This window comes from Etheostoma spectabile, chromosome 5 (genome assembly GCF_008692095.1).
Source record: "Etheostoma spectabile isolate EspeVRDwgs_2016 chromosome 5, UIUC_Espe_1.0, whole genome shotgun sequence".
Lineage (NCBI taxonomy): Eukaryota > Metazoa > Chordata > Actinopteri > Perciformes > Percidae > Etheostoma > Etheostoma spectabile.
In genome coordinates, this window is record NC_045737.1 from 31,463,182 (window position 1) to 31,486,265 (window position 23,084).

Here is a 23,084-nt window from a genome sequence, read left to right on the forward strand (position 1 = left end):
AGCTGTATTGAGAACGTGGGGAATGTAGTCCTATAGGGGTTGAATCCCATTTCAATATGACAATGCAGAGTGTACGCAGCATGACACAAGACAAATGCAGCCTAGAAATAGCAATACAACTTTACTTGCAATAAACACTGTGGATATGAGAGAAATATAAAAAGAAGACTCTGTGATAGGGCCAATTACTGAGTGCACCAAGTGTTAATAAATATTAACCATGGAACCATCTTACTACTGTACAAGTAAGAACATAATTCATCATTCAACATTTATTCATCATCCTCATTCTCTATGCGTACTATGCGCCACAATTAAAATATCATAATTTACTCCTGCATACTTTGCACTATTGCCTCAACCTGTCTATATTGTTTTTGTTTATAGTTTGTATATATTGTTTGGTTGTTTTGTATGAGTAAGCGCATCGTGAGCAATGATGATCCAAAGCAAAATTCCTCGTATGTGTCCTCATACCTGGCAAATAAAGCTGATTCTGATTCTGATTACACAACACAAGACGTAACTGATAATGTATGAAATTAAACAGTAATGCATTCATATCTCTCCTATACTAACCACACACATTCACACCACAGGGTATATTTTGACAAAACAATCTTACCTCAAGGACTAGTTTTTTACCTCAAGAACTTTTTTTCTTTTGTTAATCGCGGAACAAATTGGCCTAGTTTGCTTTGTTCAGAGCTTTTACCTTAATCAGCACATGAGATGTGATTGGAAGCTCTGGAAAAAGCTAGTAAGAAAAAAAGAAAAGAATAAGCTAGTAAGAAGACCTTGAGTTAAGCGTCCCTAAACTGAGCGGTGGAGAAGAATTGTTAATGCCCTGTGCATCACAAGGAGACAAAGGGTTTAGGAAGAATATTTCAGACCTATCCAAGATTTTGGCAAGGCAGCTTCCCAGTACAGACATGATAACATAAGATTCAAAAATACTGAGTCCACAAATATTTGTTACAGAGAATGATGTGGCCCCAACAGTGATGGGGGGAGAGGGAGGAAGGCGGCCAGCTTGCTACACATGGATGATTGGCTTATCGCTGAAGTCCAGAGTCTGTTGAACTCCGGCAAGCTGCAGGAGCCAGTTAATGGGCATGTGGTCCAGACGGTTCATGTCAAAATGGGAAAAATGAACATGAGAGCCTGTGGAGAGAAGAAAGAGTGAGGGAGGAAAAGAGAAAGATATAAAACAGTGGAGTCAGAGAGAGAAAATACGATTGAGCAGAATTACATGGACATAGAGAGAGAGAGAGAGACAGGAAAGATTACCTGGTCCTGCAATGATGGCGCCACCTTGCTGATGTAGGTCACCCTGGAAGTCAAATGCAGGGCTAGTCATGGCCCTCCATATACTCTTCATCTGCCCCATAAAGATACCAGACTTCACATGGGACTAGGGTGGGCTATGTAGACATACACAAAAACAAATATTCAATTATTTACCATCTCGAAATATGCTGGCTTTATGCCCTTCTATTGTTATTCCATTACCTGAGTCCGTAAATTTCTCCTCTCTCTTCATCCCAAGCTTTTGATAAATGCACCTCTCTGGGTCCACATACATTTCATAAGGATACCCCGTCAATGAGCAGAAAGGCTAGATGAGATTGAAAATTAAATCAGCATGTGTGGCAGACTGAAATTGTGCATGAGAATCAATAAATGAATTACCTCTATGTGATGGTGAGCAGACTGACCAATCACAACTAGTCTAATGCCAGCATCCTGCAACAACACACATCCAGATGTGGATGTTCAGAATAAAAAAATGTAGATGTTACAAAGCTACTATTAACTATTACTAACTATTAACTCTGATTCACATGTACCATTAGCAACTAATTGCCTCCAGTGCATTGATAGCCATGGGTCAGGACTTACCTCCAGTGCTTCTTTAGGTATTTTGCTCAAATCTTCCACATATTCTTTACAGCTGTAGCACAAGAAATTCTGCAGGGAAATACAGCATATAACACGTCAATAGGCTATAGAAAACATTACTTTTTAAAACTCTCGTCTTGCACCTATTATCTGTCTGTCTTCACCTATTGACATGATCTCTCCATTCCTCCATTGCCATCATATAGCATGGGAAGCTGTTGGGGCATCTGTCCAGCCAAGCTGATGCTTAGGCCTACCTGTTGCCTAAAGTGATGCATTTATGAAGCTCGACCTATAAACCATAGCCTCTAATGATTTTACTCCAGGCAGTGTATCCCGTGAGTCGTCAGCAAGGTTAAGCCAAACAAAGTGTTTTCCCTACCCGCACGAAAATTATGACCGATTTCCTGTCTTGATATACTTTCTTGAACGGATCAGAGACTCCATGCCGGTCGTAAATTAAACAATCTTCGACGTCTTCAAGACGAAAATCGACAGAAGGGGTCCTTATTGCCCGATGTTCTGGATGTACTTGTCGAGTTACTGGTGAAACTGCTTCAGCCATTTTTCCTGAGGCTTCCCGAATTCGCATTGCTATTTTGGGAGTTGCCGGTTCAGGCTTGAAGAGCTGGTGGCCGTAAATTCACGCCCATAAAGTGTGTGTGTGTGTGTGTTGTGGGGTGTGTGTGTGTGTGTGTGTGTGTGTGTGTGGTGAGAGAGAGAGAGAGAGAGCGAGCGAGAGAAAACAGAAAATGCCACTTAAAATGAACAGTAAAGTAAAGTGGCTGTAGATATTCATAGTTATTAGTAATAATAGGCCTAGTTAATATTGACATAAATTAACTTAAATTAACCCTAACCCTTACAAAACCCCAATTGTGATCATGCACTAACTGGGGCTAGGGATACTTGAGCCTAAACTTTCTTTCGGCTTCAATCCCATCTCCTACAAGGCCCCACAGCAAGCAGGTTCATCCAGCCGCCATGGCGAATTACGAATCGCCCTCCTCGGCTTCCTTCCCGCTGCTCTCTTGGTGCGGAAGTGCTGTCCTCCAGAGCAGCAGCAGCCAGCAGAGCCAGAGCTGCCACTGTTTGGATAAACACTACGCTAGTTCAGTAGCAGGTTTTCTCGCCTCCGCGCCTCTCAGTCCGGGACTTGTCAGCACACATCTTGACCGTACAGCATAGCAGTATTATGCGAGTACCGTCCGGAGTGTGGGAGCACCGTGTGAAGTGGTGAGACATGTTTCATGTCGGGGCTACAGCTAAGTTAGCATCTAGTGATGGAGCAAGCTAGCCTGCAGAAAGCTGCACTTAGCACTGGAACCGTGTCTTTTTCTCCAAAAGAGGCTGTGAATATGTTGGACATGTTGGAGCTAATTTTGGACATTCACTTGTAGTGACTTAGGACGTAACACAGCCGTCACGTTTTGTGTGTGTGTGTGTGTGTGTGTGTGTGTGTGCGCGCGTGGTGTGTGGTTGTTGTGTGTTGTGTGTGTGGTGTGTGCGGGGGTGTGTTGTTGTTGTAGTGTGTGTGTGTGTGGTGCGTGCGTGTATGTATGTGTGTTGTATGTATGTATGCATGTGTGTGTGTGCGTGTATGTGTGTTGTATGTATGTATGTATGCGTGTGTGTGGTGCGTGCGTGTATGTGTGTTGTATGTATGTATGTATGTGTGTGCTTGTGTGTGATGTATGTATGTATGTATGTATGTATGTGTGTGCTTGTGTGTGTTGTATGTATGTACTGTATGTATGTGTGTGCTTGTGTGTGTTGTATGTGTGTGTGTGTGTGTGGTGTGTGTGTGTGTTGCGTGCGTGTATGTGTGTTGTATGTATGTATGCATGTGTGTGTGTGTGCGTGTATGTGTGTTGTATGTATGTATGTATGCGTGTGTGTGTGTGTGTGTGTGTGTGTGTGTGTGTGTGTGAGAGAGAGAGAGAGAAATAACTGACCACCTGTTCAATTTTTACATCTTGTCATTTGGCTTCAACTGGACAATACATTGTTGCCGTTTTCCTGCAGACTATTGTATGACAAATCTGCTAAAGTAACGGAACGTAGACAACAAAATCATGGGTTTAACATGTAACAAGTAATATATTCATAACAAAAATAATATAAGTCAAATGCTTTTGACAGCACGCCCATAAAGCTTGCTGCTCTTTTGTTGTGTGCTATACTGTAGGTTTAGACTTTACACTCAAAATATGATATTATTTCCGTCATGATGCCAAGCTAGGATTTCTCTGTGCACTAGTAATGTGTACTGGGCTACATGGGGAGTGTAAAGACAGTGTTGGCCACAATCTGTCTATTTTCATGTTCCCAGCTGTTTCACTAAATAGATCTTGATTGTCCTTGATACTTAAAGGAGCAGCTTTTCTCAGGTCTATATTAATACACATGTTATTATGTACATTTAGAGTCATTGGTTGCTGTAATTGGTTCTCATGTCCATATGGCTGTCAAGGGATCTCATTCTAACAAATGTTTTTGACTGTTGAAATCTGTCATGTACTGAAAGTTAAGCGATTCGCTTGTCAGATCTTATCTTGTTTTACAATTTTAGTTAAATTGATATTTACTGAGTTATAATTTTCCCAGTGTTATACAATTCTATGACGGCAAAGGTCTTGTATGGTTGTTTGTGTTAAGACAACAGTTAACACTGCCGTGTTTGAGATGTTTGTCTTGTTTTGATAAATTACCAAGAAAAAGGTACTGAAATTAAAATGTTGTTTTTGTGCTTTTGGTACCAAAACTCAGGTATTGCACTGACACCAACAATTATACCCTGTCCTGCACTACTGTGTTCTTCAAGGTCCTTAGAATACTCCTGAATAATAAGTTGACTCCTTTTTGTTCTAGAGTTTCCTTGAATCATATATATGGGCCATCTTCTCTCGAAAAATGGTTACCGCCTGAAGGAGAGGACACACAAGTTGCATCATAGGAAGAAGAAGAAGAGGAACTGTTTCCTGCAGCTGCCGTGCATGCTCTGCTTCATTGTCCACAGCAGCGGTCTTGACGACGACAGCAACCATTTGGAGGCCAGTGTCAACGGCGGTGTGTGCCGTCACAACAGCATCACAGGAATCAGTGTCCCTGGTGTGGGTGGAGTTGGCATTGGAGCAGCGGCTGCCTCGAAGCTCGCCGAGCGATACGCAACACTCGCTTCTCCCGAGGATTGCTCTAAGTTCCTGTTGTCACCACAGGAGCTGGCTATCTGGGAGGGCCAAGGGAGGAGCCTTTTATCAGCTGTTCCTGCCAAACTGATTCCACCGCCTGCGCTGTTCCGAACCGCTGGGGTATCTGTGACCGTGCCCATACCTGTACTTGTGCCTGGCTGCACCAACGACTACACTGAGATGGTAGGGAGCTGCAGCAACACTACCAAAACGATGAAGCTGGTGAAGATACAGCATTGACCCAAATCTGTACAAAAGTATATATTGTCTGTTATAAAAAAACGTAATAACTCAGGGAAAAAAGGCAAAATTGTGTCATAAGACTTTGTGTAATGAGATGCAATTAGCACAGTTTTTACAGGTTTACTTTGAAACTACAAAGCTTTTATTTACTGTTTTTTTTTACATGATTTACCAGTGCTGTTGCTACTGGTTCATAGGGGTGTCTGTTCTAATAAGTAATCCTAGGATTTAGACTGATTACTCATTTTAACAAAGAAAAGTGTCCCTCCCCAGATGAATGCAGTCATGTGTAAGGATTTTTTTTTTTTTTTAAGAATACGTTTGGGCTTTTCCGCCTTTAATTTTTGACAGGATGGTTAGGTGAGAAAGGGAAGCCATGCAGAAAATTGTCACACGTCAGATTCAAATCCTGGACCTCTGCGTCGAGGCACAAAACACTCAGTACATGTGTGCCTGCTCCACCACGGAGCCAACTTGGCCACAAGGATTTCCTTAAATCTTATTTAAGGCTAAAGAAAATTTGTGAAAAATGTGCTTGACCACTGACAAACATTTGCGGCAGTGACTAATGACCATTCTATCGACTAAGATATGTTTGTCGACCAATACCATAACTAAATGAAAGCAGTCCCACTGTTTATAATAGTATCCATTTTTGTCCATTTATCTGGTATCGGGTTGATATATAATAGTATGACTTTTTTTTTTAATTAGCTCAAAGCTTGAACAAAAGTCCGACTGTTTTAAAGTGAAACATTACACAGTAGGCTTTGTGTGTTCTCAAGATATAAGAATTATATAATAAAATATATAAGAATTGCAGCATTCACAAGTCAAACTTCACACTCAAAGCCACAGCTTTTTTTACTCCTTGTTTTATTTTGTTCTCATTTAGTATCCAAGGTAAAGGGTGCTGTTTTGATTGATGTTTTCAGAATGTGATGGTGTAATGTTCTTCTAGCCTGGAAATCCAGACCCAAATCCGAAAGATCTGGCATTGAGTAATGATAGTGGGGCGACACTAAGCGTGCACTATGCAATGCACGCAATTGGATAACACTACAACCAGTCACAACAACACGTGGGGTAATGTATCCAGAGCCCCACATGCTTCGCTACCAACTGAGCTGACTGGTAGATTAAACTGTCGTCATCTGTTTAGCTCGCCTCTGGCCCCGCCTACATCATATACATTGATAAATAAAACTCTGTATTTCCATGGTAATGTTCTTCAACACTACAATTGTATTTACAGGCTTTGGCCTCAAGTCTGCCTTGATTTGAAAATCTGGTTCCACCTAGCTGATCTGTGTTTGTCTCTGGGTGCAGGTGTGTAAGAGGAAGTGCTCAGAGGTGCAGAGGTGCACCCCCTGTAAGCAGCCGCGCTGCGCCTTCGCTGCCCCTGACGAAGTGCTGGAGAACGGGGGAGTGGGAGGAGGAGGGGGAGAGGCTGCCTCGAACTCTGGAACTGGCCACTGCCACCTTCCCCTCTGTCCACTTCCCTCCTCCTCCGCTTCTTCTTCCTCTGCCTCCTCCTCTTCCTCCTCGCCTGCTGACGGCTGCTGTGGGTTGGGTCTTCATGCTGATTTGCCCCACAGTTCAGACTCATCCCCCTGCTGCCTGCATCATTATGACGACTGCCAGCCACGAAGTTCTGACGCTGCTGATAACTCGAGTATCAACCACCTGCCTTCCTCCATCCTTCTTAAGGTCAGAGGTCATCAAATAGTTAAATTGTGTTTATGTTTACTGATGGTTTTTTCCCATTGGTTTGGCACAATAAATATGAATGGTTGTTGAATGGCTTTTACTAGACTGGAAACGTGAATGCTGATTGGATTATTCTTTGTGTATGACATCTTCTCCTGCCTCCTTGCAGGTGCTCTCCCACCTGACAGTGAAGGAGCGTTGTCTGTGTGCATCTCTGGTGTGTAAGTACTGGAGGGACCTCTGCTTGGACTTCCAATTCTGGAAGCAAATCGACCTCAGTGGCCTACAACAAGTAAGCACATAGGGTAGTGGATTTTTGTCTGAGACGCTATTGTCTTCGGAAATGATTAGTTCCTAATATCAGTAGAGCAGTATACTGTCTGTCTTTTCAGTTTTTCACATTGTACATTTTTGACTATAAGTTAAAACTCTGGCAGTGAGGAGGAGAGATGATTTTTTTTTTTTCTCTTCAATTTTAGTACTGACTTTCGTCTCTCCTCGTGTTCCCCAGGTAAATGATGATCTCCTGGTGAAAATAGCCTCTCGGAGACAGAATGTGATGGAGATTAACATCTCGGATTGCAGAGGCGTCCACGACCATGGTGTGTCCTCCCTGGCCGCACACTGTCCAGGCCTGCAGAAGTATACGGCATACCGCTGCAAGCAGCTGGGTGACACGTCCCTCTCGGCCTTGGCTTTACACTGCCCTCTGCTGGTGAAGGTGCATGTTGGCAACCAGGACAAACTGACCGACGAAGCTCTAAAAAAGGTATCCATTCAAAGCTTCCTTTTTCAATGTTTAGATCTTGCTTGTCTGTGATACACCAACCTCATTTACTGTTTTTACTTACAAAGGAAAAGTGAAGTGATACTCTAACAAAATTATTCAGGTGAAGATTTCCAGTGTGTAACCTTAAATATACTAAATAATGTGCCATTTTTGCCTTCAGATGGGAGAGCACTGCAGTGAGATGAAGGACATCCACTTGGGTCAGTGCTACAGTATCACAGATGAAGGCATGGTGGCCTTGGCTAGAGGATGCCCTAAACTGCAAAGACTCTACTTGCAAGAGAACAAACTGGTCAGTCATTTGGTCTCAGATTTGTGCTTTTTCTCCTTGCTTGCTTCACCCTTTCTGCTCGTACAGGAACCAAAGTGTCTGTGTCTCTGTTTGGCAATGTGAAGTGCGGATTTATCTTTAAATAGGCTCTCCATTGGTACTCATCTCAGCTTTGTAACCACTACTGGTATTCTGGGCTTATAAGGATATTGTCAGAGCAGTGGCTCTGTCTCTTACATGTTGGTTATCGTTATGTTGCAGAATTTACACACGAGTACAGCCGGAAACTGTACCTGATGTGCCTTCTCCCAATAAGTTCACTGTTACTGTACATATTTATTCATTTAGGTTTTGCTTCTCAGAATCAGCTGTCTTAGGATGACCAGATCAGACCTGGGAGGTTCTTAGTTTATACAGTTTATTGAGGGTAAGCTAGTTTTTTTTATTTTTTTTATATTGTAACTCATTGATGTTTAAATACATGGGGTTCATATCAACAGCACCCACATGTTTATGTCAATGCAAATATGTGGCCGCATACATATGTTTGCTGACTAGTGCCTTAATCAGTTTAATGACTGATCTCATTATCACAGCTGGTGTTGTTTTATACATCATGACTCCAGACAGCTGAACTCTTTTCTCTTTAAACCACCACTAGATGTCACTGTTTTCCAATTTCTAGAAAAGGCCTGCTTTCTTTTTTTAGACCACAGTTGGTCTATACTAATGCTGAATTGTGTAAATCTCCTCAAAATTACAATCACATATTTTTTTTTTACTAGATTTGTCATTTAGTATTTACAGAAATAGTCATTTGGCTGTCTCTCCCTTAGCTAATGCTCTTGCTCTTTTTCCTGCTAACATTTCTTTCCAGTCCATGAGTAATTATGACCTTGATGAATTAGTCCGCTTTAAGTTGTTAACAATAGCTCAGTTTTTCCAAATCACATTTATCTTCCTAATAGTATGTGAAATTAGCGATTACCACTAGGTGAGAGATTAATATTGCTGCTGATAACATTTCAACGCAGCAGTATTAATTTTTCAGGCGTGAGATTGTTGCAGTTATTTTAGCTTCCTGTCATTAGGGTAAAGAGAAATGGGCTGAGCCTATATGGCAATTGTTATGTCTAGGCTCTCTGGTTGCTTGGCCTAAAAATTATCATTAAGTTTGGCAGATATTTAGACGACCCAGAAACACTTACCTTTCATTTTTCCACAGAGGCCATTTATTCTTGGTGACAGCTTGAAAGACTACCTAAGAATCCCTCCTACTTGTTAAAAAAACTGATTTTGTTGCTTTGAGGGAAAATGGTTGTAATCACAGTCTCAAAAGGAGCTGAATATTTTGGCAATGTGAGATCCAAAAATATGCATTGAGTGCTAAATGATGCTTGTTTGTATCTTGTTTTTCTGCTCATTTAGACTGTTGGCTTTATAGTTTTGGCTTTATAATTATACAAATGGTATCACATACGAAGACATTAGAAGTTTATTTCACCCTGGGTCAGCTGTTTAAAAAAAAAAACAGGTTTATTTGGAACGCTTTATGCAAGAAATGAATGGTTGAACCCTTCTGGGACCATAGCGAGGGCAGAATGTTTGTTCTCTACACGCATTGATCCTGGATTGAGGTGAGCTTTTTAGTTTTGCACAGTCATGGGAGACTGTAGTGAAATCTCCTTTCCTCCCCCTCTCCCTCTGCTGCCTTCGTGGTACAAGGAATCCTGTCTCTCTTAATCAATCACAGATGAGGATGAATCTTTCACTCACTGTGATCTGCCCGCTCTTTCTCCTCCTCCAAAATTGAATAATTGAATTGCTGCAGGATGTTTCCGTGTGGTCTTTCACTCGCCCTTCTTTGCCACATGTACACCCACATACATTTTTTTCGTTCTTTCCTTCCCCCTTTTTGTCGTGGTTGTGGTTTCATTTCCATGCTGGCGGGACTTCTCTCTGTGTTAAGACCATATTCCGGTCTGTAGCTGGTTAATTTGCTTTTTTGTGGGGTGGGGGGGGCAGCATCTCCGAATAAGCTTGCGTAGCCTTAAGGAGAACGAGCACTAACATTATTAGTAATAACTCTGATAATGTTGCTCTGTTTTTTTGCAGTTTGTTAACACTATTAAGAAAGGTTTTGGAAACTTTGAGTGGAGATATGTTTGGTGCTCTGCTATGATGTAACAGGTTCTAGATTTGTATCAGTTCCTTTAGTTGCAAAAGCCATACTGACGGGCCCACCGGTTATATTTTTAAACAAATGACAGTTGCTAATGCGATGCTGAGGATGTCTCCAGCAGTGACTGGTGTCTCCAAATTCTGTTTACAGTTGACAAATTGACTCCTGCTCTTTCATTGCTTGTTAGCCAGGGGCCAAATCAGCCCAGGGCTACAGATAACCCTGGGCTAAGAGTGTATTTTGTGAATAGCAGGTGACTCTGGTGTCTCAGGGCTCCACTCCTTTTGACATCTACCCTGCATTCTTTATTGGCATTCATCCAGTATTTATGCCAGAGTTGGTTATATTGCACCAGTTGCCTTTCAAGGCTTGTTTTCATCTTCTGAAGTGTTTTTCTCTCTCTTTCCCCATTCATATTCTGTTCTCTTCTACCACCTCGAAGGGCAAAGGCTCTGAGAATAGCAAATTCCCCTTTTCCTCATCTCAATTCAATTTGCCGTAGGGGGGAGAGACAGCGCTGAGAGTCTAACTCTGAGTTCTCTCAGCTTCATAGACCAACTGGTGGACGAACTATACGCTGCAAAACCCTCTTGTCACCTATCTTTCCATGTCGGTAACTTTGCTCCAATATTCCTTTAAATTAAACGCACATTGCAATCTGCAGACATTTTTGCCGGGGAAGCACTTTTCTACTTTCTTCTCTCTTAAAAAAAAAAACTTTATCTGCTCTCCTGTCTTGTTAAAATCAAACAGTGTGCACTTAATTTTTCTGCAATTTGATAGGAAGATTCTTCCTCTGGCTCATCTCAAAGACATTGTGTCAGCCTACATACTCTCTCTCTCTCTCACACACACACACACACACACACACACACAGGCTCTGATTATTTACAGTTTTAATTAGTCTAAAATGTGGAAATGTAACTGGAATTGGAGATGACCTAACACAGATTACAATGTGCCCTCAATTTAGGTGTAATTACCACGCTGCATGTACAATCAGAGCTTCTCTCCCCTGCTTTCACCACATTTTCCAGCTCTCTCACTTTGGCGTTCGGGATGTGTTCGCCTGTGGAACAACATGAAACACTGGAAAAGACGAACTGTCATAGTGAATAGTGTTTCTTGGCCTTCGGTCAGTTATCTCCCGCTCTGATTGGCTGTCTGTCTGGCTGGTCAGTAGTTGGGTTTTTGCTGACTGGGAGGCACCGGTCCACCGGTCCAATCAAACATGTATGTATATGTATATTGACATTAGCAGATTTAATTAGATGGTTTAGAGGGAGAGCAAAGACAAAGGAAGTGATAATGATAGCTGTCAGTTATTATGGGATAGACCTTTTGACATAAACCAACACACACGAAAACACACAGAGGCCTAGTTTAAACACTGGAAGCGACACACACATGGGAACAGATGAATTGAATAGCTGCCAGCTGCACTCAAATCACCTCACGTGTTTGACTGTAATTAGAGATAACTAGAACCACTCTGACCAGAAACACACACACACACACACACACACACACACATGATCTCCCAAATCCCCTCCAGTCTTCATATACAGGAGTTTAGACTTTTCAGGAGGTTGAATGATGTATTTTGTCAGTGCTAATGGCACGGGATTATGTCCGTCAGAGTGTGGAAAAGCTCTTTTCCCATCCAGAATTTCCATGCTTTCATGTCATCAAGAAGCCTCTTTAGTTTTCTCTTTGTCTTTATGTCTTTCGCTCGCTTTGTCTGTCTTTGCCCCTGTGGATATGGGAGGTAGGTAAGGTCAAGATGGAAATAACTGCACCACCAAACTTTTTTTTTTTATTGAAGACGCATTCTTTTTACTTTCATCCCTTCCTTTCCCCTCACCTCTTCTTATTGTGCTTCACTGTCTAGATAGATAGATTTTTATTGATCCCAAAAAATAGGGAAATTCCAGTGTTGCAGCAGCAACATATTAGATGCATAGCACAAATACAGAATATGCGTGAAATAACAGGATACAATACAATATAATCTATTTCTTCATATACTTTTGTTGTAACACTCTTTTATCATCACATTTTTCTAGTGGTTATTGCAGCGACTAAAGGAACATTTTGTGAAATATTGGTACTAGGTTCTCACCATGTGTAGAGCTAAAATACAAAGCTACAAAATAATTTATCCCCAACAATTTTGGAAATAGATGAATTGCTTTAACCGGTGTAGTCTTTGACCACTAGTAGTGCTACAGAGCAATGTTTTTACTATTGGGATTACATCTTGTGTTTATCATGCATGCTGTTGAAATATTTCCATTTCCAATATTGACTCTGCAAATGTTTTTTATGAGAAAAGAAAATGGTTTGTTAGACCTCAAGGATAAACACAGTGTGTTTTTGTGAGTAACACTAAACTTAAACACAACCTTGTTCGTTTACAAGAAAACTCCACATGGCAGCGTTAAGTAATTTGCTACGCACACATGTCAGAAACCACTGGGTTCCAGCATCCCAGTGTCAGTATTTGCTGGTTTTCTCTGACTTTTATGACAATAAACTGAATGCCACTGTGGAGGTTTATATTTGACACTGGAAACAGCAGTTGACAAAACCAACATTTTTTGACCGTGTTACACGGTCTTCTTCAACTGAGCTTTTTTCCATCTGCTAAGATGTATAAATGTGTGACAAATATATTAACTTTTCACTGTATGTACTTTATCCAGGACACTACATTTCTAGGATAAAGCCTGATATCCGGCGCTGCCACTCACCTTCTGCTCACTGTGTGTCGCCATTCTCAAAATCCCTTTGCTACGTGAAACGACAAACTTCGAGCCAGTACGCCACACGCTGAAAATGGCACGAAAATTCGGAATAACTTTCGGTGAAGGATTGTAAAGATTTGCAAAGTCTACAGCTATGTAAACAGCTTTGTGTTGATGTTGTTGGACTGATTGGCGGGATTACTATGGACAAAGTACACATGGCGATACACTGGTAAGAGCATATTACGTTTAATCAACATATAACATATCTCCAGCTAATTTAAATAGCTCACGTTACTGTATTGTGTGAACAGTTTTCTGTTCTGTTTTTGCATTTTCTTTTGCGTTGTGCAAATGTGCCACAAAAACAGGTCCCTTCCTGAGACTATTTTGCATTCCACCGTCACGGCGTCCAGAGCTTAGCGTTGCCCAAGACGATTGTGATTGGTTTAAAAAATAAATAAAAAAGAGTTCTGTTCTCCTGTCCCAGTATGTAACGGTAGTTACTTCACAGGGCTGTGGAGATAGGTCGGGGAATGCGAGACTAGGAGAGCCCTAAGGGTGTCTAATTCATTACGATAAAGACATGAGATTATTTTGTAATAAACTATGTGAATTATACTCTTTAAAACTTTTATTTTCACCACTGGCACTGCTTACATTCTCAGTATGTTGTCTAAGCTAACAGAACATTCTTCTCTCCAATATCCTCCTCTTCATTGCTCTTTTGAAGTGCCTCCATATCGATCTGTGTCCCCTAAAAGAGAGAGTGTGTGTGTGTGTGTGTGTGTGTGTGTGTGTGTGTGTGTGTGTGTGTGTGTGTGTGTGTGTGTGTGTGTGTGTGTGTGTGTGTGTGTGTGTGTGTGTGTGTGTGTGTGTGTGTGGTGTGTGTGTGTGTGTGTGTGTGTGTGGTGTGTGTGTGTGTGTGTGGTGTGTGGTTGTATCGGCCTTTGCCTGAAGAGTAATCAGATGCATTAATGAGCTCTGACTTAAAATCCAACAGCCTGCTGCACTCAGACACAGACATCGTCGATATGTTCCCTCTGCCGTCTGCCCAAGAACAAAACAAGTTTTAAAGGGAAGAAAGTAAAGCACTTTTAGAAATGTGACCCTGTGCAGTGCACCTCCTAAGCAATATTACCTCTTGCTACAGTATTTTCTTTTCACCATTAGTTACCCCAGGAATAGATTCAGTATCAACGTTAAGCATTTCTTATTTGACTCTACAGTATCAATAACACAGGTTAAATTACATTAAAAAAAAGGAAAGACCTTAGAGAGGCTGGATGCTCCCTTGGATTACCTGAGTGGAAAGCATACAACTTTTTATTGTTAAACTTGTGGAAAGAAAACAAAGTCAAGTGAATGACAGACATTATGACTGAGAAGTGGTACAGCCAATAAAACGGGCTTTCTATTGTTGAACAGTGACAGAATGCCAAAAATGAGAACGGTTATTGCTAGAGACAAATGTATTTGTTTGGCAGGTCTAAAATCGAGAGCAGCTGAAGTAGTGAGGGAGAGGTCTGCTGGTGATGCCTACATTTCCTTTGAGTTAGTACCAGCAGCAGTAGTAGTAGCAGCAGTAGTAGTAGTAGTTTTAGTAGTAGCAGAAGTAAGATTAAAAACCATATTTTCTTATTTATAGAGAACAAGTTTCCCTGCACAGTGTTATTAGTTTGCTATCCTCTTAGCTCAACATCCATGGTAAAATATGGATGTATACTATAAAATAGAAAGTTAGAGGATTTAGGGAAATAAGGGCTGTTCAACAGCTCTATAGTCTGGGGGCTGGTGTAGTTAGTAGTGAGAATACAGAAATATATACATTTTTTTTTTTTAAATAATAGTAGCACTAGTATATTGTGGTATATTTATAGTAGGTCCTGATTCTTGTGTCTGTGTCATAGATAAACTCCATATGAAGTAAATCAGAGAATACTGACAAAGTTTTATGCCCTTTTTGTTTGAACTATTTTAACTTTTTCACATATTTTCTGTTTTTATAAGCCGTTTTTTAGAACAAGGCCTAAATTGAATGTGTCGTTAACTCAAAACACAGATCTCTACCATAGCTTAATACTGAAAAGGTCCTCATCAAGGCACATATGGTTTTCGATTGCCCAAAAGATATCCCCCCTCCCCCCCGAAGGCATGAGACACAGTACAAGAGATATGCAGTTTACTCTATGTTATGCTGATACGTTTATATAACGTGCCTTTGTGGTGTTGGATTTTTTTCTTCTTTTTTTCCAGATTTTGTCCGATTAGCCACTTCCATTAACTGTTAAGTCTTCTTTTCTCTTAATCTTTACACATATTTTGTGTTGTCACTAACTCTAGATCACAAAACAAGTCAAACACTCATATCAGCACTATTTTTCTCAAATGCTAAATGTACACAGCACGTGCAGCGTTCACTGCTTTGGACCCCCAGTTCAGGAGCTCTTGGTTGATGTGCTTGGTTTTCACCTGCAGAGGGTGCAGTAGGACTGGATAAAAGCCGTGAGACAACAGTGGGCGAACAGGCAGTTGAAAGCAGACTGAGTGCTTCTTTAATCCTGTAAAAGATCCCAGTTTTAAAAACTTAAGTAACACAATTTTTTCTTTAACTAAGTTGTTTACTTTGTGGTTTCTATGCCTGCAACAGTGTGTAGAAAGGAAAATTTAAGTCTTTTTAAAGTCAGTTTGACTGGTATAACAACGATGCTTTATAACCTGTTGATACTTAGGCTCTAAGATTTTCCTGCACAAATATAAACGTGTAAAGCGGGTGGTTGCCATTTGCCCCTTTCATATCCTTTGACTGGCATGTAATTTATGTGAGAATTTGAATACTATTGAAATGAAAATAAGCGTATTCTCACCTGTAGTCAGAACCTCTGAATGGCCTTTGCAGTGGTAATACATAATCTCTTAGTACTGTAGATGTTGTAGCAGCACTCATCTCCTTGACATTATCAAGCATTCGCCTGCAGCTACCAGAGTACCTGGAAAAGCACCGAAGAATTTTAATGTGAATGTAAATGTGACTTCCATTTCTATTCCGTCTCTGTTCATTGCTTACTCTGGCTGAGCGCATGGAGGGACGGCAGCCTGAGACGGGGAGTTAATCTGAGATAAAACCCACATTTCATTTCATTTTTTTGCTTAAAAAATGTTGTTTACTGGGTGGCTGTAGTGGGCAGGCTGTGCTACTGTTGTTAGATTTTATTAGATGGCTTTGTTTTAAGTATGATAAAGGAACACCTAGGTTGAATAGAGTTATATAAGTAGATTGATTAGTTGATGAATTAGTAGTCAATTTACAAAAGTGAATTGTCAGCGATTTTTATAATCACTTTCTTGTAGTAGGAGTTCTTTCAAGCAAAAATGACAAGACGTTTTTGGTTCCATCTTCTCAAATGGAAGGATTCAATGCTTGTCTCTGACATATCTTATACTAAACATAATATCTTTGGGTTTTGGGTTGTTTGCCAGATAAAACAAGCTATTATGAATATGTCACCTTGGGCTTTTGGAAAATATGATATGATAAGTAGTTTACAGACAGAATTAAGTAATTTTACAAGCAAAACGGCCCAAACAGCAAGTCCTTAAATGTGAGAAGAATAGTTGTTTTCTTGGTCTTACAATGTGGTAAATTGAATATGTTCGAGTTGTTGATTTTGGGCAAAGCATGACATTTAATGACACTTCCCCTTTGCTGTAGGATATTGTGATGTGACATTTTACACTGTTTAAAAAAGCCAAACATTTCCTAGACCAATTGATAAAACTAATAAATAATGAAATGTATTGATAAGTGCAGTCCTAGATCTTACTGTGTGTTTTCCTAAATCTAGCTTTTTGTGAATGTGTACATTTTTAAACCAGTGGTTCTTTCACTTAAAGTACAATCACAGCAACTCTGAATTTGCTATTTTGGCAGTTGGTCCACCGCTGCTAGCCAGCAGTAAGTTGGAAGGGTTTTGGCAACACAACAACCCGTAACTTTTTGACAATGAAGTTAGGTGAAAACCATTTGGCACCCATTTTATGTCTCCAGGGGCCAGTGCCGGGCTCTGACCTGGCCAGTGTTTAAAGAGCATTGCTTTAGAGGCCCTCTGTTTATCCAGCTCCAGACAGCAGTAGCTACTGACACCCAGCCAGGGATGTCACGATGATTCATGGCCCTTTCCGACACCTCGCTCACGCCTTTACTCTTCTTAATCTCTTTGCGTTTTTTTTCCCCCTTCCTTTCCCTCTCTCTGATGATGAGTTTTCCTTTTGTTTGAGAAGGGCAGAAATGATGTCATCATTTAAAGCAGGAGCCCAAAGCCAGGATGGAGGGCCTTTTAGCTCAGTGGACTAGTTTGTATGTATCGTGATGAAAAGCCCTCCTTGGGGATTCACTTCTGTCCTGTCCTGTTGGAGAAAAGACAGACGTGTAAAACAGAAGACGACTAAAAGAGAAGGTCTACCTGCTTTCTTTTGCCTTATTTCAAACTTTTTATCCTCTTTTTGCTCACGGGCCAGCCCATCCCATCACTCTCCTCCTCTCTCAAGCAAGCCATATTGTCCCTCTCTCTTTCTTTCTCCCCATCTATCACCCTCACCTCCCGTTGTCGGTCTCTTTATGATGGAGAGGCCAAAGCAGCTCTAATCACTGACTTCATTAGTGATGATTGATAGGAGGCAGACAGGTGTGTGTCTAGATGGATGTCTATAGATGTTGTGTGTCCATTTGTGTGCATAACCTGTCTTGCCCACCCCCCTCCCCTCAACATTTTCCACCCTTCTACTATCTCACCCTCCACCAGGCGTCACCCTTCTGTCTGACCCTGTGATGCATTCAGGGCCGGTGATAGCAGCAGCGGTTCAATACTTGGGGTAATGAATGTGTTTAATAAGCACAGTGGGTCGATGGGCTTAATGAAGGTGTGACAGAAGATGGGCCTGGAGAATGCTGCTGTAACGAGACTCTAACGAGCCTCTGGGGTTAACGAGGCCCCACTATAATCGGGGTTCCCTCACCTGTGCACTTTCTGTACGTCTCTTTCTGTTTTTTCCCCCCTGCTCCAGCTCTCGTGCTCTGCCTTCCCTCTGCTCTTTCTGTACAGTGCATTTGTTTGTCACTTGCCTTTGTGATGTTTTCCCCCCCCCGTCCATCTCCTGTTCTGTCTCTATTTGCCTGATATACAGTGTCTTCTCATGATGTTTTCTTTGTTTCTGTCCGTCTCCCACACACAGCTGCCTGTTAGCCTCTGTCTCACTGCAGCTTGTCAATCTTTTCAAGGACGACTTAGCCTTGGAATGCTGGCTGAAATGCTCGGAGTAGTGTGAGCCATTTTTTTTTCCTTCAAAGAAGTGGGTTTCTAAGAGGCCTGCCAGGCTATTCCTGGAGGCTTGGAGCCTTTATTGTAAAAGGTCCGGACTCTTTCTGTTCCAGAGACAGCACATTATGCTGCTCCACGTTTTGTTTGTTTTGTTTATTTGACAATTCATTTTAAAAAGACACTTACATTGTTTCAGCACCTATGTACGTGCACAATTACTAAAAGAATGTAAGGATAGGACAGAAAAGTCACAGGACTTATTTCCATTGTGGTTCTTGTTAGTTAGTAGTTAGATGTTGGACAAGTGTGTGTGTTTGTGTGTGTGTGTTGTGTGTGTGTGTGTGTGTGTGTGCCTGTGTGTGAAGATAGTGGAGTGCGGCATATAAAAGCACAGAATCCTCAATATACAGAAAATGTTCACATTAACAGGCATTATTCTTCCTAATTTACACACTTCCAGTTGTACTAAAACTAGAGACCAATGGATTTTCAAAACCAATATAAAAATAAACCAATATGGCAGCTAATATAGTAAACTTTTGAGCTAGAATGAAAATCAACCTTTTTTATGTGCTTTTGGACTGATATGACTGCAAAAGTACTCATACGGCTGTTTTCTTAAACAAATATTTTTATGAAATAAACCTAAAGAACTACATGTTGACACCATTTCTAAATAACCCCAAGCATTGTTGTCTGCATTATGTTCTATGTACAAAAACGGGTCGTTTGGCTGCATGCAACTTTTTTGAACATAGATGTGTTACTGTTGCTAATCAATCAAATAGAAATTTTGTCGATTGACTTGGTTCATTGTTGATTCATGCTACCTCTAAATGTCACATATCAGCTGTGTTTACTAAATTGGGGTTTGTTGCTAATCCAAATATGTAGGGAATATCGGAAGTTACAATTTAATGCACATTACTATACAACCAGGAAATGATATAAGGTTTATGACAAAAGAAGCTGAGTACAATTCTACAACTGTAAATTTGAAAACTTCACAAAAAAACTTGAAGGTACAGCTGTTCATAGTAAGCAGGAAACATTTAGAAACAAGCTCCAGCAACAACAGCATGGCTAAGATAAGATGACAGGATGTCCTTTCACACTGGAGTTTGCTTGTTTTGATAATTTTCAGATGCTATAATAGCCATAATTGCTTATACATTGTCCCATTCTAGCTTCCTAAAATCTCGTATTCTATCTGCTTTTATATTTTGAATTTTTTTAACTGCTCTTTAATGTAAAGCTGTCTTGCCTTAAATTATGATAAAAAGCTGTGCGTCTCTGACTGACATAGTTGTGACCTTTCAAACAAATTACAAATTTGTGTTGCTTGTCAAAATATTCTTCCACTTGTCCATAGTAATATAATTGATTTCAATAATGTTAATTTCCGCAGCAGTTTTCCTCCTCAGTTGCCATCAGTACACTACCCACTCTTGTCTTTGATAGGCAGCAATAACTCTGCTTCCTCTCCCTTCAGCATTAGTATTTCACTAGTGGAAAAGTGTGACTTCTTAAACCTCACATTTCTTCCCCTGGCCTTGCCAGAGTGCAACACCGTTATGAGATATAGCATAGAGACAAGCAATCGATTAATGGTGCACTTAGCCGGGCTAATTAACAGCTATGGAGAAGTGGAGAAAGCATCAGGCAGCATCAAGAACGTTGTTCCACTATTGCAGAGACCCAGGATAACCTTTGAAACATATAGTGGCTTGAGAAAGTTTACACACCCATGCTAAAGTTGATTTTAAAAAGAGCACTAAAAAAAAAAAACATATTTTGGAAATTTATCATAATGCCTTAATTATAAAAAAAATAGGAAAATCCAACCTTCTAAGGACACCAATTTTCTTTGTGAATGAATAATGTATTGTAAATAAATACTTGTTCTTCCTTAAAATACAGGGGTCATAAGTATACACACCCCTATGTTAAATTCCCATAGAGGCAGGCAGATTTTTCTTTTTAAAGGCCAGTTATTTCATGGATCAGGATACTATGCATCCTGATAAAGTTCCCTTGGCCTTTCAATAACCCCATATCATCACATACCCTTCACCATACCTAGAGATTGGCATGGGGTACTTTCCATAAAATCAGCTCTCAATGCAAATCAAACCAGCTGAAATAACACCGTGCCAATCTCTAGGTATGGTGAAGGGTATGTGATGATGTGGGGGGGGCGGGGTATTTTAATTCCAAAGGCCAAGGGAACTTTATCATGATGCATAGTATCCTGATCCATGAAATAACTGGCCTTTAAAAATAAAAATCTGCCTGCCTCTATGGGAATTTAACATAGTGGTGTGTATACTTATGCCTCCTGTATTTTAAGGAAGAATATTTATTTACTTAAAATACGTTATTCATTCACAAAGAAAGTTGGTGTCCTTAAAAGTTTGGATTTTTCTAATTTTTTCCCAAATATGTTTTTTTTAGTCCTCTTTTTAATCAATTTTAGCATCACTTTACAGCATGGTTTACATTACAGGTTGCAGGTTCTATCAGCTTCATAGACACCTTGCACATCGCTCTGGGTGAACTTTATCAATGGGAAGGATAGCACATGTCATTGAGGTGAACAGATGTCCAATTGACATTGTTGCTACCACAATGTAGACACATTTTGTCTGTGGCTGTTAAGGACAACTTTAAAAAGCTGGTTTTAGATTCCCAGATAAAGATTTTGTGCTTAATTTATCAATGGAGTTTTTTTGCCAGTGCACAAGTTTTATTTTTGTCTACTTGGTAACAAATTAAACCTCTCCATGTCTTATATTTTATTCTCTCCTCTCCCTTTTTCCTCTGGTCTTTCCAACTGCTTCTCTCCTTTTGAGAGAAAGAATGACATGAAAAGCAGGTTTTATTGTCACCTGCCACTTCAAATGCCGCTCTCCCTCTCCTATCCTTGAATCTTCCTTCCTTCCTTCCCCTCTCCTTCTCTCTTCTCCCTTTGCTCGCCTCTTTAGTCCCTATCCGATCTATCTCCTGTGTGAATTTGGCTTTGATAAATTAGCTCTCAATTAGGGAATTTGGTGAAAATGAGCAGGCTCTAGAGGGCACAGATAAAAGGGAAGGCAGAGCCGAAGGGCGGCCCGGCTGTATGTCTCTGGCTGTCTGTCTGGCTGTACCCCCCCCCCCGCATAGAGTATTTTGAAACATGCAAAGTAAATGATGTGTGTTGTTGAGTGAAGGCAGCTGATTTGCATTTAGATAAATCACTGTGAATGTGGGTTTGTCATTGAGATGCAGAGGGCTGGATCCAGTGGCCCCCTACCTAGGTAGGTGTGTGTGTGTGTGTGTGGTGTGTTGTGTGTGTGGTGTGTGTGTGGTGTGTGTTGTGTGTGTGTGTGTTGTGTGTGTGTGTGTGTGTGTGGGGTGGTGTGTGTTGTGTGTGTGTGGTGTGTGTGTGTCGTGCGCGCACTTGTGCTTGCATGCTCTCAGTATGGTGTACTACCTTGAGAATTTGTCCCACTTTTCTAGACAGCGGTGTGAAAGGATGGAAATATGAGGCACTCCTGGAAGCATAGGTATGTTCACATGTGTACTTCTGCACAAAAATAATTTGACCTTTCTACACCTGCATCGGACTAAAAGTATAACTAATAAGAACTGTCGGCTGTCCTTCATCACTTACAATTTAAAGCGACACTCTAGGCTGCATGTGAAACATTAGGAAATGGGTGGTGTGCAGTGTCCAGAAGCTGACAGCTTTCATTAGTTATTTCAGTATATATTATGTATTATAATATCTGCAAGCCAGCTCAAATTGTCACTTGTAATGTATATTCTCTACTAGGAGTTAATGTTAAAGCTATAGTGCAGAGTTTCTGTCGCACCCATGAGGAATTCTAAGTAATGCCAACAACACTGTCCACATTATACAGCCTTTGGGGATCGTGCACGCGCTCCCACCCCTCCTCGATGCAGTTTCCAGCAGCCAAGGAGGACACGGAGGATTGAAAAACCATGAGGGATTCTTCAGAAGATGTTGTTATTGTCATATTGTTCTACACGGGAAAGTCACCCGACAACACAATCTTCTGAACATAGCCATACTGAGCTCCTTACTCCTGTATGATATTGCATGATGCCCAGTTTGGCGACTGATAAACTACTGATCAATACCTAAAGTTTGAGTATGTATCAATTTGGCAAAAGTCATCAGGCGCAGGATGACTTTTTGTTGATGTCAGCGTTTGTGCCAGCCGCTGTGTTTCTGTACTTTCGGTCTGTTGATGGATTGGCAGAGGGGGAGGCGGCTTGCTGCTGATTGACAGCCAGGGCTGAGTGTGGGCAGATGAGCCGTGGTGGCAGTAAATATGAAGCTTGTGTGACAGGTGAAGGTCATTGTGGTGGGAGGTAGAGGAGCAGCTGAACCTGGTGGGCAGGTGTGTGTGTGTGTGTGTGTGTGTGTGTGTGTGTGTGTGTGTGGTGTGTGTGTGTGTGTGTGGTGTGTGTGTGTGTGTGTGTGTGTGTGTGTGTGTGTGTGTGTGTGTGTGTGTGTGTGTGTGTGTGTGTGTGTGTGTGTGTGTGTGTGTGTGTGTGTGTGTGTGTGTTATTGTCCTTTTTTGAGACATGTATTGCTGTTTGAGCGCCTTCCATTTACTCCGCAGGACGTCCCACAGCTTGTCCTAACCTTTGTCGGCCATTTCCTTTGCGAGTTCCTGATAAACCAAATTCAAAAAGTCTCTTGTCTCCTTGTTCGTCCACTT

General features: G+C 41.0%; 2 protein-coding genes across 4 annotated transcripts in view; one reads left to right on the forward strand and one right to left on the reverse strand.

Moving 5' to 3' along the window:
- Window positions 1-104: 104 nt before the first annotated feature.
- On the reverse strand, window positions 105-2,566 carry prxl2c (peroxiredoxin like 2C). The gene is given in 7 exon segments (XM_032516879.1): window positions 105-1,164; window positions 1,291-1,413; window positions 1,416-1,424; window positions 1,513-1,618; window positions 1,693-1,746; window positions 1,903-1,971; window positions 2,285-2,566. Coding segments are annotated over 7 exon segments (699 nt in total). The 5' UTR covers window positions 2,495-2,566; the 3' UTR covers window positions 105-1,036.
- Window positions 2,567-2,872: 306 nt separating this feature from the next.
- The window catches only part of fbxl17 (F-box and leucine-rich repeat protein 17), a 235,529-nt gene continuing 215,317 nt past the window's right edge, over window positions 2,873-23,084 (forward strand). For all 3 annotated transcript variants that reach the window (XR_004332166.1, XM_032516861.1, XM_032516860.1), the window contains exons 1-6: window positions 2,873-3,138; window positions 4,774-5,276; window positions 6,666-7,046; window positions 7,216-7,338; window positions 7,558-7,815; window positions 7,997-8,128. Coding sequence is in view for 2 of the 3 variants with exons in the window: in XM_032516861.1 (XP_032372752.1) it covers window positions 4,794-5,276; window positions 6,666-7,046; window positions 7,216-7,338; window positions 7,558-7,815; window positions 7,997-8,128 (1,377 nt within the window). In the remaining variant the exon portion in view is untranslated. The remainder of the gene's footprint in view (window positions 3,139-4,773; window positions 5,277-6,665; window positions 7,047-7,215; window positions 7,339-7,557; window positions 7,816-7,996; window positions 8,129-23,084) is intronic.